The following is a 19,107-nucleotide window of genomic DNA, read 5'->3' as shown; positions in this document are numbered from 1 at the left end:
CAATACGAAGGAGCCAGTTAGATACAAAATATTAATGTATTTATGAATTCATGACCAAATTAAATATGAAACCTTATATAAAAAGAGGTGCGGTTTTTGTTTGTTTGGGTTTTTTTGCCCCCATCCTCCCATTCTCTGAACCAGCTCTTGGGGACACGGGTCCCAGGTGCGTTCTTGCTGTGTCTTGCTACTTTCCTCCCCTCTGTGCCTTCAGGCTTTGCCCTGCACAGGGCTGTTTCCTGCTTCTGACTCCCTGGATTTTAAAGTGCCAGGTTCATGGGGACTGGAACTCAGCCTTTCCTTCCCTTCTGGTCTCCCGCCTGCCCTTCCCTCTGGGCCCAGGGACAGGAGCGCTGGGCTGCCTCACCCACAGCCCCCCAGGGTGGTTCTCTGGGCTGCACCTGGGGCTGCTGAGTACTGTTCACTGGCTCTGAGAGAGCTGTTGGGAAGGGAGGTGGGTCCCTGAGGTGTGAGCTGGCCCTGGCTGCTGGGGAAGTCCTGTGGCCACTCACTCTCCTGTGGGCTCCCCCAACCCTCGGTCGACATCCTCATCAGTGGACCCAGGTCGCTCAGTCCTGCAAGCACCCGGGAGAAACATTTCCCCTTGCCCTTGCACTTGAAGACCCAAGAGTCCCTCTTGCCTACAGTTCCTGGAGGCCCAGGCATGCCCACATTGTCCCCCTCCATCGGAGGGAGGTGCTGCACTGGGCTCTCCCCCTAAAGCTTCCCTCCCGCTCCTGCCCCTGGGCTCCTCAACCTCGCTTGAAGCCCTGGCCAGAGCTCAGCTGCAAGGAGGCTGACCGGCCTGTAGAGGGCAGCCCACAACTGGCTTCCCAGCCAGCCACCCTGCAGGACCTGGCAGCCACAGCCTGGGAGTGTCCCAGGCTTGGACAACACGGATCTACCCCATTGTTAGACCTGCTTGTCCTTCCACTGCTTGCTCTTCCTGTTGATGAGGATTTAACCTCAGATCTCCAGGAGTTGGCACCATCCACCCGCTGCTGAGGTTGCCTTTGCTCTATCCCAGACCTAACCAGTGTTTTGCTGGGGAGCCCAGCCGGGTCCCCAGGACCTAGTCAGTCCCTCTCAGCTGAGCATCTTTCTCAGGTGAGGAGACTCCTGAGCTCTGCCCCTTGTCAGTGGGACGCGATCTTTTTAATCTAAAAAGGGTGTGGGGTGATGAAATATGGGTCAGGGTTAGAAAACGGGAAAGGGTCAGTCATGGCCCAGCTTTTGCCCCATGGGGGCCGCGAGCTACTGTTTTAACCCCCGCAATCCTCAGTCCCGTCCTCCTCTCTACGCTAACCTTACATCTCCTTCTGTTCAATTCTCTTTTTTTCCTTCCCTATGTCCCAAAGCAGCACTAACTAAGGCTCTATGTCCTGTGATCCTTCATTACAGGGGACTCCTGCTCTCCTACCCTGCCCACCCAACACACAGCAAACCCAGCAGGGGGTGGGGAGCCCTTAAAAGGTGAGGGCAAGGGCTTGCAATCTCCAGACGAGCAAAGGCAAGAGCCCAGTGCTGTCTGAGCCCTGAGACCAAACACCTCCCTGCCACCAGCCCCGACATCGAGGGCCAGGACCCTGTGCTGCCCTGAGAACCAGTCAGCAGCATCCAGGCATCCTCAGTCTGAGAAGGTGACAAGTCCTTTCCTGAAAGGCATTGGAGTTGATTCTACATCCTAAACCTTCATCTCGTCATCATAGGGGCCTCTGATTGGTTTTATAAAAATGTAAGGTATACAGGGTCTTTTTCTGGTTTTCATTCTTTGAAGGGATAGAGGACAGAGTGTTTTTGGTGGTGGTGATTTTGTTTTGTTTCCTTTTCTGTTTGGGTTTTGTTTTTTGCTAATTTTGCCCCACCCCATAAAAAGCAGTGCTACCCAGAGGCAGGGGGAGGGGACGGAGGAGCACGGGATGGCTGTGCACAGACCCTGCCCTTCTCCGCCTACCCCAGCTGTTGCCTGTGGTTCCGTCTCCAAACCTGAGGGGTGAAGGAGGGCTGGGGGAGAAGTTTCTCAATGCACCAAGAGGCGTTGCTCCCGACCCCAGAGCGCCAAACAACCTCTGGCCCTGTCATCGGCCTGCACTGCTGCAGCCTGGGAGGGAGGGACGCTGGCAGGACGCAGGCCTTTCCACTGGTGGCCTCTTACAGCTGCACCCCAGGATGTAAAGCCCTGAGTCGGGCTCTGAAGGCTTCGTTTCTACCCTGACTTCTCCAGTGAGGATTTGAGTAGGCTCCATGTGGAAATGGCCACAAAACATGTGCAACCCCTCAAGTCCATTGGTGGCAAAGACACGGCCAAGAGAGGCAGGACCCTTGCAGCTCACTTCTGCTCAAGAGGAGGGCAGCTGCCTCCCTGGCCAGAGCAGAGACCCAGACATCCAGCGAAGCCCTCAACGTTGGGAGGCTTTTCCCTTTGACTCCAAGGTGCTGGGACCCAGACAACATGCCAGAGCTTGCAGCTCCTCCCCTGCCCCACCCCCAGCAGTTGTCTCTGTCCTGCTTCGGACCTGGGGACCTCTGCAGGTGGTTCCTGTTCTGATCCCCAGGGCGAGGCTATTCTCTGGCTGGTGAGGACAGTGCCGCCCTTAGGGTCTTGGTCCCGCCGATCCCCTTGTCCCCGTAAGGTGGAGGGGTGATGCAGAAGGACGGAGGGGCTGGGCGGTGGGGACAACAGCAGCAGGGTCAGAAGAGGGTGGCAGCATCTCAGACCACAGCCGAGGAGGAGGATGGAGACGCTGAGGAGGCCGCCGAGGAGGACGGGGAGGAGGGACTGTTCCAGAACAGCCACCGCCGCTTGGGCTGCCGTTTCAGGTGCAGGTAGTCCTCCTTCTCTCGCTCCTTCCGCGCCCGCTGGTAGTGATCCTCCTCCTTCAGGTACCACACGGGCGGCCACCGGTGCTTCTCGAAATACTCCTGGTTTTCTGGAGAGGAGCGCAGTGGGGCTCGGTTAGGAGGGCAGCAGAGGGACAAGGGGAGCCCAGGACCTGCGGAGTGCCCAGAGGGTGCCAGCCCCGCCCTGCCACGTGGCCCTGCGGCGGGAGCCCCGCCCCCCACACCCGCCCGTGGCCCATGGTGCCCCGGACCCAGGAGAAATGCCCAGGGAGCAGAGGCGACAGTAAGCACCGGGGAAGGCCCTTCCAGTTGTGTTTTCCCCAAGGACGGAGGGGAGACCTAGACGGGGTCTTCCTGTGTGCTGGGAATGAAACAGGCCGAGACGAAGAACCGGGGAGGACAGGTAAGCAGCGCTGCGGGCGGAAGGTACTCGGCCGGTTAGGGGAGGAGAGTGGAAGGTTCCAAGGGGACTGCGGAGGTCGGCCCACGGCAGGATGCGGGGCAGGCTGGGGAGAGGAAGGCCGGCCCCATTCTGGAGGGTCTGGGGAGCCACAAAAGGCTTGGAAACAGGGTGGTGATGCATCTGGACCCGTGCTTTAGAAAGAAAATGCTAGACGGGCTGTAACAACGTGAAAAGGAGGAGAGAACCGGGTGGGAGGATGGGTAGGGTGCCGCAGCCACGCGGAAGCGGGGAGGAGAGTCACAGCAGAGCGCGGGGAGCCCAGTGAAGACCCCTCGGGGCTACCAGCGACACCTCTCCCTGGAGCCTGTGCAGTTCCATTGGCTCTGAGACCTGAGAAATTAATTAAGAAGAAACCCAGCCGCAGGAGCCCTCTGAGTATGTCCAGCTGGGTGGTCCGTGCTGTGGACTGCGCCCATGCCTGGGCTCTATGTGCGTACTGGGTCACAGCATAAAATGTATTTCTTATTGTGGTGTCCTGTCTAGAAAAGTCTGAAAACTACCAACTCTAGTCCAGCGTCCTCTCTATAGCCCTGAGACATGGAAGCCCAGAGAGGCAGAGGGAGCTGCCCTCCAGGCCAGCGCTTTTCCTGGGGCCCCCTCTGCTGGGCTGGAGGCTCTTCTGCAGGCTGCCCCCACCCCCAAGGTCAAAGTGGGGTTAAATGCAAGATGTGGACCCAAGTTGAGGCCCCTTGAGCCTAAGGGGAGAGCAGCAGGAGCTGCCAGGGCTGGCCCCAGATGCTCACCTGGGGACATGGCCTTCATGTCTCGGGGGAACTTGCGGCACACATTGTTGTAGTTGGTGCAGATGTGATGGAGACACCAGTCAGCCAGCTGGTACGCACAGTGGAACTGCGGGTGGAATGAACAGCGTCTGTCCTGGCACCCAGGTGTGGGGGTCTGCATGGACACCTGCAGCTGTCCCCTGTCCCCCCAGCTGCAGACATCCAGAGCCCTATGTGGTGGCTTCCTACTGCATCTGCCGTCCTCAGATCCTACCCAGAGTGACCTCCTGCCCCTTCCCATGAGGGGCCAGAGCTGCCCACACTGAGGTGTGGACAAGCAGGCACAGGGAGCTGACTTTCCCAGGTGTGTCTGCAAGCCTCGAATCAGCTATGCTTCAACTTTGCAAACTAATCTTTGGTTGGTTGTATTTCTGACACTGCTAGGACCAGTGGGGGAGAGTTTGCTTGTCTGTTTGGGATGAGGGGCCAGGTACTTAATTTCAGATCGAGAGTCTTCATTGCCCCCTACATGACTTCAGGCAGGCAGCAATGTTTAGGCCTGAGACGGGAGTTCCCTCCCCAGCCCTGTGGTTGCCTGAAGTCTCAGCCCTTTCCTCCCCGGGCCAGCTCTCCTCTGGGCATGTCAGGGAGTTCTCTAGCTGCTTCCTGGCGTGGAGGGTGAGATAGGCTCTGCCCGGTCAGGGATCTGCATCTGACAGCAGGTTCTCTTCCTACCCACCATCTCCCAGCCCTCCCCATTTGCCGCCAATAGGCAGACAGAGCCTCAAATTGAGACTGCTGTAGATTCCTTTCCCTGCCATTATACCTGAGCCAGTTCCAGGAACACAAGGACGTCCCCATCGATGTCCACCATCATCTGGGTTGCTTCCATCAGCCCGGTCACTGTGTACTGCTCTGTGACACACACAGCCAGCAATCAGCTAAAGAATCACATGAACGGACCTGCACTCACACCCCAGCAGGGGCTCACTGCAGGGCAAAGGACATCAGGGCCAGAGGCAAGTCCTGACAGGCCAAGAAAGGCCACAGGTGATTTCAGTCTGCTCCCACCAGGGGGAGACCAGGAGGGGAGCAAGACTTTGTCAGAGGGGCGTGGGTGGGAAGTGAAGGAGGACATTAGAATCATCTTAAGATTTTTCAAACTACATAGTGTGATATACGCAGGATGGAAGTCCCCAATCGAGCCAGCCACTGATGTAGACGGGAGAGGGTAATTAAGCCTCACATTTTTTGAAAACAAAAAAGACTAAGAACTGTGAGTTTAACTATGGGTCAACAAACAAACCTAGTCGTTTGTTTTAATTTAAATTTTGTAACAAATTGTGTACTAACCTTGCATTTTATGTTACAACATTTATGTTGAAGAATACCCTTGGTTCTGAATTTCAATTAGAAATATCAGTATAAACTCATGAGGTATTTATCTTTAAAAAGATAAAGATGATTCCCAGCTCTGTCCACCAAAGAGACCTAGAAATAATAATCATTCCAGTAGCAATGAGCATTGCTGGTGCATTGAAATACCATTTCCATTTCAAGCTATGAGAAACCAGGACTTCTTGGAAAAATTGCTGATTTCCAGATCTGGGGCATGAAATATACAAGAGGAATCTAGAACATCTCATCATCCCAGAGAGCAAGGAAGCCCAAAGACTCTGGTGCAACTCGCAGAGACTCCCACTGGCTAAGAGTACAGTATTTGAGCTTCAGTAAGGATAACTGCAATTAGTTGAAACCAATCAAGTATGTTCAAATCTAAGAGTTCATAATACTACTTAAAAAAAAAAATCCAACCTAATGGGTCACCCTCAAAGGATGATAGGAAACAAATTTATCTTGAAAACTGGTTAAAACAAAAAAAAAAAAGGAAAGAATCAAGCATTGACCTGCCTCCCTTTCCTACATGAACTATGCCACTGGGTAGCCTAACTGTAGATGAGGGGAAGTTTCTGTCTTTTCGGAAGTATTCCGATAGATAAACAAATAAGGAATGAATGAATTGGAATATTATCATTTTGTAATACCTAATAAATTGATGGATCCAGGCAGCGCTACTCAATGGTTGCTAATATCACAAAAGAAAGAAAAATAGACAATCTATGCCGTTTGATGAAGGAGGGAAACAACCTATGAAGTTGTCTTGCCAAAAGAAAACTGAATGTGCATCTGATCTAGCTTCTAGATCCAACTGCCGGTTTACAGGAAATAGGGCAGACAGAGGGATATGTCGAACTACACTATGGAAATGCAATCAGCAAATATCTAGATCATGGAAAACTCTACAGGAACAAAAGGTCAGTGTTTGGCTTTTTATCAACAAATGAATTGCAAGAGAAAAAATGGTTTTAATGGACAAGAAAAAGAAACTTAAGCTTAAGAAACTTAAAAGATATGTAAAAAATAAAACCATGCTGTAGTGGTTTAAGGATGTACACTTGGATGATAAAACGATTAAGTTTTATAGTAAGAGTAAGGAAGTAAGTGCATTAAAAGTACCATTAAAAAGGAGTACTGGGCAGAGCGGTTCCTCTTAGGGAGCAGGGAGAGGTGGATGACTTCTAGTGGCTGGCAAGGTTCCAGCTCCTGACATGAGTCATGATTAGAAAGGCATTTTGCTTTATAATAACTCATTAAACTGAACATATGTTTCATCACTTTTATGTATTTGTATTATAGTTAACACTAAAAAGTTTTAAGTTTAAATTAATAGCTTCATAGGAAGCATATCTCACAAAACATAAGGCATCACCAATTATACAAAACTTGGCATCTTCCACTGATCCTTGTCAAGGTAGATATATACGTATTCGTATATGTTTTCTGGTGTGCATGGACCATTTCGTGGGAAATATTATCCAATGTAATTTTCTATAAGCCTTTCCATGCAGCAGTGCAGTTTAACATTTTTAATGACTACCATGTGAAAATTACCTACGTGTACTTAACCAGTGGTACTTCTTTGAGTTGCTTCCAATCACCTTCCATAATGAAATGAACTTATAGAAATACCTTTACATATGTTTTCCCCTTTGGGTCACTTCTTTGGAGATAATCTTTTAAAAGTGGAATTATTCCATCTAAGAATTGAAGTTTTATGTACTCTGAGAAGACCACACCATTTTCCATGGACAGCAAAGGATGACATACTGTGATAGCTGTCATCTCCAGAACCCTCTGTTTCTCCCTGCCCAAAGTCCTCTTTGACCCCAGCTGGAGCCCTAGACTCCCTATGCAGGCTCAGCTCTTAATATTCCAGTTCTGATCAATGATTTCCACCTTCTTCCTGTGACCAGGCCCCCCCTTATAATTCATTTGTCTTCATGAGATTGCTGTTTTCCCTCATGTCTGAGCCCCAGTCTTGAGCATCCGCCCAGGGCCCCAGCAGCTCTGACACTGGGTCCTTCTCTGAACCTCAACTCAGTATCTGAGGATCTGCTCTCTGCCCCTCTGACCTGCCCAAGAATATTAACCTGGATGTCAACACCAGCACCAACACAAACGCCAACTCCAGCGTGAACAGGAGCCAACTGCCTGCCCGGGTCTCTGGCCCCAGACTCCCCTGGCCCCAACAGTACCATTTCTCTCCCCCAGGCCCTTGGACTGCTGCCCCAGTTCTTGCCCGCCCCAGAGGGCTTCTGAGATTGGGGAATTAGGAATGGCAGGTCAATATTTGCTTTCTGTTCTTTAGAAGAAGGAAGAGGAGAAATCAAAAGTAGAAGAAGACAAACCCCTGCCCCCCACTGCTAAATTTGGCTTTTAAAAAATAATAAAAAATAAAAAAATAAGAAAAATTTTTGAAAAAGTAGAAGAGAAGAAGCAGAAGGCAAAAAAAAAAAAAAAAAAAAAGAGGCAGAGGATAGAGAAAGGTGGAATTGTGTTCTATTCTTTTTTGACTTCTTAAGCTTGCCCGCGTAAAGCCACGCTAAGAACACAAAGTGCTATCACCTGCTGGAGACCACGTTCTTGGGCCTTTGGAGAGAGCCTCTCGGGCAACCCATCAGACACCTCTCAAACACACTTTTTCACATCTATATCCTCATCCAGAACCCGGTACGTGTTGACAGGTCTTGTTTGATGTAAGCTTATTCCCTTGGTGCTTCAGCCTGTCCCCAGGAGGAGGGAGATGCGAGAAGAACACATAATCACTCCTCGGGGCATCCCTGACTCCTTCCCCAGGGAGGTACCCGAACGCCATGGCTGGTTACCTGTGAGGGCGACCAGGTGCGGCAGGCAGAGGCGGTTTGCCAGGATGATGAGCTTCATGTCGTCCAGGTCAGGGCTGGAGGTGAACATGCCAGTGTAGAGGTATTCCAGCACCGCCCTCATGCAGCTCTTGCTTGTGTAAGGAAACACCACCTGGGCGTGGGAAGGAGTGAGCAATGAAGTCCAGCCATGGAAAAGAGGAACTCGGCCCTAAGAAACCCAAAAGGCCCTGGCCCACACGGCTGGTCTCCCCAAGGCCAGCAGCCATCCCTGTGCTGTGCCTGTGTTTGCTGAGAAGACGCCAAGGGCTGGCCCCCAGAGCCACAACCTGCACTCAGCCCCAGCCTGCTAACAGCATCAGGGAATAGCTCTAAGAACTTTTAAAGGGACCTGGATACTCACTGGCATCCTTTGGAAGCTGCTCTGGCTTAGAGGATGCTAGAAGGAGTCCTTGTGGTCCCTCAGCCTAGCCCCCAGTCCCTCCTGTCCCTGCAGGGAGCAGCACAAGTAGGATCTAGAAGGAGCCAAGCGAACACTAGCTGGCCTCTCTCTGGCTGCTCAAGCCACTGCTTTGGGCCTCCGGGATCTGTTCCGAGCAGCCCTGCCACAAAAACTGCTTTCTCATCAGGCACGAGGCTGTCCAGGCTGCACTGGGAATCAGCCGGCGCTTTAGAGCTGGCATCTCTGGTACTGAGAAGTGCTCAGGGCTGGTAGGCCCCTGGGGCTTCTGAGAGTTCCTAATCTCACACTTTGTATGTCCAAATCCTGCTCCCACTTCAGAGACCAGCTCAAATCCCAGCCCTTCCGCTTAGCCTTCCAGAACTACTTCCTTCCCAGAAGCCTTATGAAAGTCACTCTACATCGCAGGACGTGATGCAGCGTTATTCCTGGTTCGGTTTTTCATTCAGTTGTTTGGTGAGCACTTACTAAGAGACGGGCACAGAGGGGAATACTTGGCAGAAGTCAAAGGCCTAGTAGTCCCTGCACTCAGAAGCAGTTATAGAACAGTCGAGAAAACTGCACCTGGACACTCAGAACTTTAAGCATCTGCACAAAGTAGTGTCTCGTTAACTCCAAGGCTGGGCGATGGGCAAATAAGGTACCAGACATTCAGAGAAGATGGAGAACAATGAGGACCATTGCCTGGGCTACTTTGCTTGTCTGGGTGAATGGAAAAGAGAGAACAAACTTAAAAGAATATTTCTAAGGACACTTCGATAGGCCCCTTCCGGCCCCAAGTTTCCAGTCTGGGGGCCTGAGAAAGTGCTGGTATCAGTGAGAGAACAGGTGAGTGGGAGGAGTGCTGATTAGAGGCAGAGGTTTTATTAACCATACCTTTTAATTTTCTGCATTTCGATGCTTTGACATCTACAGGCTTGCTGGCCCTAGAGGGACTGCCTCTCCCAGGGCTAGCCAGTTCCTAGAGACAGCAAAGGAGTCGCCTGCAAGCATGCCTTTCACGTGCAGCCAGACCCATCCAGAGCCCACACCCCCCAGCAGCACCTCGCTGTCTCAGCTCTCATACTCCAGGCCAATGTTCCCCTGCCTTCATCCTCCCAGGGCCTGCTGAAATTATTCAAACCAGCCAATCCTAAGCCTGCTCACCCTGCCTCATCCATTCCTTCCCACAGAAACCCTCTGCCTCCTGAGTGGCCCTGGTGATTCTCCATGAGGCCCCCTCGTGGTGGTGTGCGTGGCCCCCTCTTCCCGGGATCCGTGAGTAGCAAACCATCTTCTCAATGGTAGTCGTGTCCTGATCTGTTGGCCTCTCCATATCTCAGTAATAGTAGAACCTACCTTTTAAAACAATGACAGATTCAGCCTGGGACACACTGAAATTTTTCTAGTTGTTTCAAGTCAGAGAGGCAGCAAGGTACAGTAAAAAGAGCTAAGGAATCAAAGTCCTGAGCTCAAGTCCTAACCTCTCCTTTCTACTTACACAAGTTTGTACCTTCACCGAACTTCTCAGGGCCTCCCTCCTCTGGGCATACCATGCGAGCGCTACACTGTGTGTCACAGTCACGTGTGAATTCAATGGGACAATGTACTGAAAGTGATTCTAAACTCTCGAGTTAAGATCTTACTACAATTCCCTCTCCTAGTGTATTGTAAGAGCTCTACGAACCGTCTCATAAACATCTCTTGGGCCCAGCACATAGTCAATGCTGAAGAAAGTACCATTCAACGGTGGGTGCCTCAGATGCAAAGTGTACGTGTCTGTCTCCTCCCCGCCCCCTTTCCATCCTCATCCTCACCTCCCGGGTGGAACTCTCCACAAACGGCCCCCCAAACATGGCAGCCATCCAGTCACAGCTGGAAATCAGCAGGGGCTTGTGGGCGCTGATGGCGCCATCATCCAGGATGAAGGTCACATCTGTCCGGGAGGAGAAGAGGCATCACAGGAGGACGTGGTGAAAGAACATGGGCTAACCAGCCCCAAGGGTAGTCAGGGAGCCCAGACAGCCCCGCTTCCTTCTGTTGCTACAACAGGCCAAGCACTGAACAACCAGCTCTCAGCCTGGGGAGACCAGGCTACAGGAGCAGGGCGGCCGTATTCCAGGACGTCAGGGCTGAGAGCGACTCGGAATGCTAATGGGACCCACCCAGACTCCGGAGAAAGCTGCTCTAGGCATGCTCCATACCTGAGAACGTGCCTTTGGCCAAGCACTCCTTAACTCGGTTGGTCCGGCGGACGTGGAAGGCCTTGGTGATCTCCTGGTTCATGAAGGCCTCGTTGTTGAGAATGTTGGCCACCATCATGCGCAGATCAAAGACCTCCAGCAGCTCGGCGATGTGGGCGATGTGCATGAGGTCCCGCTCGTTCTCGTCCAGCTCCCCCGTGTACAGGTACTTGAGAACAGCCCGGAAGGGCCCCGGCTGGATGGAGTTGTCCATCTTTACCACCACCATCAGCCGGGACTTGTAGGTCAGGGGGTCTTCTGCCATCTCTTCCTGAATGCTCACAAACGCTCGGCTCCAGGAAGACAGCACACGACCCCTGCCTGGCAGGTACCCTGTTCCGTTGCCCCGTAAGATCCCGTCGCTGGTTGAGGCACGGAGGCCAGCAGGACCAGAGCCCCCGACCTCGTCCACGCTCTCGCACACGTCAAAGCTGGCTGCCCGCAGCAGGAAGTCCCGCCCGTGGTGGTGGTGGTGATGGTGGTTGTGTTGATCAGGGTGGCCCTGGTGGTCCTCTGGGCGGGTGCCCCCTGGCCCCACGGGGCCCCCCAGCTCCCCCTCACTCAGGTCCATGAGGAACAGGTCGTAGAACTTGGAGGAGGAGGTGGAGAGGTAGATCTTGTGGGCAAAGATGCGCACCCGCTCCTGCAGCACCAAGATGACGTCCGCGCAGAGCGGGTCCTCCAGGAGGTGGGCGGGGCACTCCTCGCTGCTGGAGGGGGGATCGGGCACCACGATGATGGGGGGCGGTGGCTTGGGGGGCAGAAAGGGCGCCTGCAGCAGAGGCCGCTGCACGTTGCGGAGGTGGGACTTCCAGAACTGCAGGTGGCGGCGGGAGATGAGCGCAGCCCGGATGGCGTTGTCAAAGACGTCCTTGATGCCAAACTGGGCCACCACGCTGGTCTCATAGTAGGGGATGCCCAGCTCCTTGGCCACCTCTCGACCCTTCTCTGGGGGAAGGATCTCGTTGGGCTTGATGGGCCTGGGGGGTTCAAGAAGTGAAACAAAGCTTGTGTTGGTGGTGGAGGGAGCACGCTGTTCTGGTGCTCCCTGGAAGACTCCGCTAGGGATCTGCATCCTCGGCCCCAGCCCTGCCCTGCTCTTTCTCCTCTGTCTGGTCAAATCCTGTCAAGCTCCTTCAAGATCCACCTCCAACCCCCTCTTCTTCCAGGAAGGCTTGTCTGTGTATGCCAAGCCCCAAGTGACCTCCCCAGTTCAAAGCAATGACAGCACTAACTACCTCTCTGGCAATTACCATGCAGTGTTTCACATTGGCATTTAACCTGCTCACATATTTAGTTTATCTTTCAGCAAAATTACAAGACCTTTTCGTGCAAACACCATTTCCTCTTCCCTGTCTTTCCTCATGATGCTTGGCACAGCACTGCCCGCATAGTAAGTGTGCAGTAGATATGTGAATGAATGAATGAGCATTCTGTGGGCTCCCAACGTGAGCTTGCTCCAGATGGAGGGGCCCCTCCCTTGGCACCAGCACCCCCTACCTAGCCAAGGGTCTCCTGGCCCTGTTGACGGCCTCCAGGTCAGCATAGCGTAGGTCCAGCTGGCAGCCCACCAGGATGACAGGTGCTCGGGGGCAGAAGTGCTTGATTTCTGGGTACCACATGGTCTTGACATGGTGGAGGGAATTGGGGTTGGCAATGGAGAAGCACAGAACCACCACATCGGATCTGGGGGCGGAGAGGAAGGTTGTGGGCAGAGAAGGCTAGGAGTAGGTCACCTGTCCCTGGAACAAGGGACAGCATGCATGTACACCCCCAACCCCCACTACAGCCCCACACCTGGCTTAGGTATCTCCTCATGTGCTCTTACACAAAACGTCTAATAATAGTACCTCCAATTTATGTAGCATTTTAGAGCTCAAAGGCTCCTTTTGGCCACACTTGTGAGTTAGAAATTACCATTTTTACCATCTCAAAGCTGAGAATAATCATATCAGAGCTACTAGGTGGCAGAGCTGGGACTTGAACCAGGCCTCCTGGCACAAAGCCCTGGCTCCTTTCACCGCCCCAGGCTGCCCCAGCCTCCCGCAAGTGTCAGCCAGAGCTGTTTTTTCCACTCCTTCCTCCCCGTTGAAATTTCACAAGGTTGCTCAGTTCTTGGGAAGGCAAGGAAAACCCACCCACTTGGTTCCCTGCAGGTAGCCAGAGACCTTCCCTACCTCCCATAAGCAAAGCGACGATCTTTATGGTGGTCTCCAAAGGTGTCCCAGAGGCGCAGGGAGACACTGACATCATCTACCACGTCTCGGGAGCGTTCCAGCACCTGGAGAATGAAGGGCAACAGTTCCTGGGGCCCCTGCGTGGCAGCCCACCGCATGCCTCACACAACATCTCATCCACGGGAAATCTCTGTAGCATCAACAAGGGCTGCCTCCAAGCTGACCGGAGTGGAAGAGACCCTAAGAGAGCAGACGGTTACGGGGTGCAAGGGACTTCTGCCGGAGCCTACTCTTGTTCCCAGCTTTCCCTGCAAATTGGATGTTTACAAGCCTCTGGTCTTTTAGTATTAGCTGCCAACTTCCTTCCCACCTCTGCTCTCATCTCTCCCAAGCTCCAGCCCCACGCACTGATCCCTGTTACTTGGTTGGAGCTGGGATTGCACAAGGCGTAGTACCCAAGACATAGCTGGGGTCCCAGGCACCAGCTCAGCCAGTGAAAAAAGAAAAAAAATGGTCAGAGATGCCTCCCCCGGGGTGTGCTGGCCTCAGACCTCTCTCCAGGAGCTCCTTCCTTTTCAGCTGCTCCCACCCCAACCCAGAGGCCTCTGGAGACCCCAAGCTGTGGCTTGGGAAGAAGCCCGCAAATCCAAACGCACAGCTGGACCCCCAGCCTTACCTCCTGGCACACGCGGTACTGGTCGATGGCCCACACCGTGGGCACATGGGTAGCCAGCAGCTGGTACTGGGTGAGGGTGGCATTGCAAGCACGGGCACAGATGAGCCTGGTCTTGCCCACGGCGTTGTCCCCCACCACAACGCACTTGATGGTCTCTACGTTTGGCCTTTCATAATCCATGTCAGAATCCATTAAATGGGACCTGCGGGAGAGGAGGGAAGCGCTCAGGACGACTTGGCATGCCAGGTCCCTGCAGGCCAGGGCCAGCGCCCGCGGCTCTCCTCGGCGGGGCTGCCCCCGCTCCAAGCGCTGGAGCCGACAGGAGGAAAAGGGAGTGGGCAACGTTCTGGCCGACAGCTCCGCAAGGGCTGGAGGAGTCAGGAGCCTGGTCAGGCTGGGAGGAGCAGAGCTACCAGATGGGCCATCCAACTGGGCGTGTGGATGGAGGAGACCTTCGAAAGATCCCAGGCAGAGCCCGCCCAGGACCTGCCCTGTCGCCACTCTCCAGAGAGAGAAGAGTCTGCCTGGGCAGCTCACTCATCATCATACTCCTCCTCCCTCCCCAGCAAGGCAGTGGCAGAAGAACAACAAACAGCTGAGAGAAGCAGAGTCGGCCAGGTCCCCACCCCTTCCCAGCAGGCCTGAGGGCAGGGCCACTTTAAAATTTAATAGACCCATCAGGGCTAGGCAGCAGCTCTCCTGGCCTCCGCCCTTCCCACCACCCACCCCTCCCACCCCCCTGGTGGTGCATTTCCAAGCCCCAGCCAGCCTGAGTCTACCCTTCAACTGCAGACCCCAACCCCTTTATACAGGTGCCAGAGTTCTTACTCTCAGCCTTTCTGGGACAGGGAGGCTTCTGGGTGCACCTGACAGCCCATGGGCCTCCCCTCCTCTGTTCTGTCTTGCTCAGCCACGGGCCCAGCTTCGAGGTGGGAGTAACCGTGGGCCTGCAACGGTACTGTCCTCCCAGCATCCTGCAGCCAGCCTCAGAGAATGAGATCCACCCTTGTCTGCCCTTCCCATTCCTAGGGAGGATTCTAAGGCTGGAAGACCCCAGACAGCTGGCACTCCTGGGAGATGCTCGCTGTACTGGCTACACAGGTGATGGGTTGCTGCAGTAAACAGAGGGTCAGAAACCTGGGTCTGAATTTCTGTGCAAATGCTTGCCTCAGTTGCCCTCGGCGTTGCGCAGAGAGAAGTAGCAAACCACCCACAGAAAGGGATGGCTCGAATGAACAAACAGAAGGCCCTTCTGTAGTTAAAATGTCATGTCAGTGTTTAAAAAGCTGTCACCAGGAGGCCCTGGGCTCGAGGGGGCTTCCACTAGCCGCCTCCAGTTGTCACCCGCGCTCCTGGAGGTGTAGAGGGATGGGCAAGGAGTAGGGGTGGGCGCATGTTATTAGGAAGCTTGGTTTCTCCAGGGTCATCAGCCCGCCCTGCTCACATTCCCTGTGTGTGTGCAAAGTTGTCTGAGGGTTCGAGCAACCCAGAGCCATCGCTCCTAGGCCAAGGAATGCTGAGCTCAGAGGAGTCCTGGAGGCTGCCCAGGCAACCTGGCTGCTGAGCCATCCAGCTGAGAGTCATGCCACCAGCAGCAACAGAGAGGCTCCATTCCTGCCGCGCTGTAACTGGATGCCAGCATGCAGGAATGCAGAACCGAAATATCCAAGTAACGATGGCAACTGGGATTTGCGCAAGTGGATGCATCTCGGCAAGCTAAGCAAAAAGTGCAGCAAGGACTTTTCAATGAGACAACCTCCTCCTCCTCCTTGGAATTTTACAGGATCTGGACCCTTCAACAACAAGGGGTCTCCACGCAGTTCCCTCCCTGGTCTCCAGGGCAACTGTCTGCATCATTCCTGCTCTCTCCCCGCCCTTCCCCAGCCCAGCAGGGAACTGTTATTCTAACCACCAGCTTCCTCCTCCCTCTTCTCTCTTCTGAGCTGAGGACTGGGAACACCACTTTGACAGATCCTGCTCTCCAGCTGCAGGATGTGTTGGCCCCAGGAGGAGTCATCTGGGTTGTGGTTTCTGTTTTACTGACTGACTAACAAGACAGATAGAATCCCAAATACAAAACACGTGCAGCTGCAGGATAAAGATCAAACCCCACTAGCCAACAGAACTTTGTCAGGTTTCGATTCTAGAGGATGTGGCAGGATGTGGCTCTGTAGGTGGAAAGGCAGAATGAGGCATGGTCAAGCGGTGTCAGCTCTTAAATTCAGAAGCATCTCCATAGTGGGGATAATGCCTGGATACCAGCAGAGCAGTGCTGGTCCGGATTCAGCTACTTTATGATTAAAACAGTCATGCACACCTTGTGTTATGTCACCTCTAGGGTTAAGTGTGGGACAGCCAACCAACAAGTAGGAGAGCCACAAACTGGTGAGTTTAGAGACCAGACCTGCTGGATTGCTGCCCAAGCTGAACACCCCTCCCCCTCCATCCCCAGCCCCTTCCACTTCCCCTGCTTGTCCTTCAAGTGCCTCATTTTTATCACTCACCCTTCCACCCTGTCCCAACTGCCTGACTGGCAACCTTCATTGTCCTATCTAGGAAAGGGCAAATTGCTTCACTTTTCTGGGCATCAGTCTCCCCTTCTGGAAAATGGGTATGAAGGCATTGGAAGAAAGTCTCCTGAATCTTGGTTAATCCGTGCCAAGGCAGCCTGGGCTAAAAGGAGGTATTTGTCTTCTTATGTAATGTGGTATTATATAATGCCAGATTGCATATCTATATGTGTAATTATATCTCTCTTTAAGATACAGACTGGCCCAATTAAGCCAGCAGAACTTTTAGTCTAATGAGGTTGCCTCAAATGAGGATCTTGTCCTGGGGAGAGCAGGCCAACAGTCATACAATTTTTGCCCTAGAATATTGCTATTTTACTGTATCACTGCTGATGCATGATGATACAACCCACTCAGTGAGCTTCTCAACTTCCCCTCTCCCTCTGGCCCTCTCTCCTTCAATGACTCTAGACTTTTCTTCACAACTGCTCATTCCCTTTCCAACTAACCTCCATAAACTACGGCTTCCTTGCCACCCTGCCCTGGGTATCACAATCCCCAATTCGCTGCTCTACTACAGTAACCCCAAAGTCACTGATATGTGTCCCCTGCACCCCTGTCCCACGATCCCTGTCCCCATCTCCCACAACAGCCTCCTTCCTGCCCACTGCTCTCCCAGCTCTGTGTTTCAAAGTCCAGGCCAAAACCCAAGGTGTGCTCAGATTAGCTACAAACCTCGCAGACACCTGTTCCCACCCCCACACCCCTACACACTCTTTGCAGAGCTCAGAGAAGGCCCCCTTTCCCTCCCACAGCTGATAGGAGGCTTGTTCATCTGTGGCTGCCCTAGTCTGGTTGTCAAGGAAACAACAGAATCTCCCTGGGAGCCTGGCTTGTCTCCTAGCAACCAATATCCCACATCCTGCATCTTACAAAACGCGAAAGGGAGGAAAATCCTGAAAATGAAGGTAAAAAACAAAGACAATAGATAGGAAGGAAGAATCCGGAGGAGAAGAACAAAGAAAGGGTGGACTCAGATTGAAGAAGGCTCCCACCCACCGGGGTCGCTGACACTAATATGCGGGAAGGCGGAGGGATCGGTCCCTGCAGATCCGACGGAAAGCAAGGCCCAAAGGGATCCTGAATGGTCATATTAACAAAAAGGCCAGCCTAAACACAGGATAAGCCTTCTCCAACCCAAAATGTGGAAACATCAACAAACACCGCCACGGATTTTCCCCAGTACTTTGCCAGAACTCAGGTGCCCAGACTGCAACATAGTTGAGTTCAAAGAAACATCCCCAGAACCGCGAGCAAAACACCCAATTCCTCCTTTTTTTTTTTTTTTTTTTTAAAGCGGAAACACTTTCACCACTCTGGACCGTTTTTTTTTCCCCCCTGATACGCTGCTCTGCACACGCACGAAATAGAAATAAAAAATCCAAGTAGGGAAGGGGAAGCGCCCATCCCTCCGTGGTGCCCCACGGCCGACGCTCGCGGCTAAATGTGCTAATAAAGCCGTCTGTGCCACCCAGGGGAAAAAAAAAAAAAGGGACGGGGGAGGGGCACGACACGCCAAGGCAATCAAGTCATCTTCCTTTCCTTAGAAAAACCCGGAAAAGGTTAGTCCCCCGCCCCTCGGAAGCCAGCAGCCCGAGCAGGAGCCGAGCCCAGAGCGCAGCCGAGGGGACGCCGGCAGGGGCGCGACAGGGCCCGGGAGGGCGCAGCGGCGCGTGTGCAGAGGACCCGGCCATCCCCGAAATCAGTCGTTTACTTACACCACCACATGTGACGGGGTGATTTCTAGCGTAAGGAGCACATCTCTTCCTGTTGAGCACGCTCATTTTAGTGCAATGTCTGGGGTCCCTCCGCGCCTGCAAATGGGGGCGACGCCGACGCCGCCGCGCTGCCGCCGGGGCCCCGGCCTCCGGGGCCGGGTCGCGTCGGATCAGAAACTCGGGCGGAGCAGCCCAGGCCGGACGGCGGGCCTGGAGCGGCGGCGCGCGCGACACTGCAGCCGCTGGCTCTTCCGGATCAGCATCGCCCCGCGCCCCGGGCGCCCAATGTCACGGAGGCGCGCCGGGACCGGGCTGCGCGCTGCCGCCCCGACCGGGCGCCTGGGCCGCGGGGCGAGGGCTGCGGAGGCTGCGGGCGGCGCGCGGGACGAGGGGCGAGGCCGCCGCCGCGACGCGCCCAGCCCGCGGCGAAGGCGCCTGGCGCTGCAGTCCCGGGCGCCGCTCGCGACCTCCTTTTTTCATTCACAAAAAAAGGAAAGGGGAAAAAAAAAAAAAGAAAGAAAGGGAGAAAAAAAACTGCACCCAAGACAGCTGCCGTGACGGGCCCCGCCCACCGCGGCGCCCCGTTGGTGGACGGCGGCCGGGGGGCGGGGAAGGAAGGGGATTGGGCGCCCCGGAGGCCCCGCCCCGCAGCGCTTCTCCCGCCCGCCCCCTCCTCCGCTCAGCTCCGCCCCCTGACCCCGCCCCCTCCTCCCTGCCCGGAGGGAATCACCGGGGAGGGTCGTGAGCCGGCAACCCCCTCCGGTCCCTCCACCCCACAAAGCGCAAAACCTCCCTGGACTCCCACGGGCTTTCCCCCTTTCCTTCGGGAGGCTGAGAAGGAACTCTGAGAGGCATCCTTGGGTGCCTCTAGCAGGGATGCGCTAAATTAGAGGAGGACGCCAGGTCTTTTCCTTGTCTTTCCCCTTAATCCCAGACCTCCACCACTGGGGGAGAACGGTGTTTCTGAGCGAGCTCTCTGCCCCCTTGGGAGTTTTCCCGGCGCTTTCCTCCCTCCAGATCACCCCTGCAGCGACG

The 19,107-nt window shown here is 54.2% G+C and overlaps 1 protein-coding gene across 1 annotated transcript; it reads right to left on the bottom strand.

Moving 5' to 3' along the window:
* Positions 1–121: 121 nt before the first annotated feature.
* Positions 122–18,249, bottom strand: RHOBTB2 (Rho-related BTB domain containing 2). Its single transcript, XM_012663053.1, has 10 exons — positions 18,073–18,249; positions 13,785–13,986; positions 13,109–13,212; positions 12,432–12,617; positions 10,893–11,911; positions 10,506–10,624; positions 8,253–8,403; positions 4,853–4,941; positions 4,048–4,153; positions 122–2,930 (listed from the first exon to the last, which is right to left on the bottom strand). The coding sequence occupies exons 2-10, from the start codon at positions 13,974–13,976 to the stop codon at positions 2,713–2,715; spliced, it is 2,184 nt and encodes a 727-aa protein (XP_012518507.1). The 5' UTR covers positions 13,977–13,986; positions 18,073–18,249; the 3' UTR covers positions 122–2,712.
* Between the last annotated feature and the right edge of the window lie 858 nt (positions 18,250–19,107).

The sequence above is a fragment of the Propithecus coquereli genome, unplaced genomic scaffold, assembly GCF_000956105.1.
Source record: "Propithecus coquereli isolate 6110/MARCELLA unplaced genomic scaffold, Pcoq_1.0 Scaffold79, whole genome shotgun sequence".
Classification (NCBI taxonomy): domain Eukaryota; kingdom Metazoa; phylum Chordata; class Mammalia; order Primates; family Indriidae; genus Propithecus; species Propithecus coquereli.
This window is presented reverse-complemented; position numbering and strand designations above follow the sequence as displayed.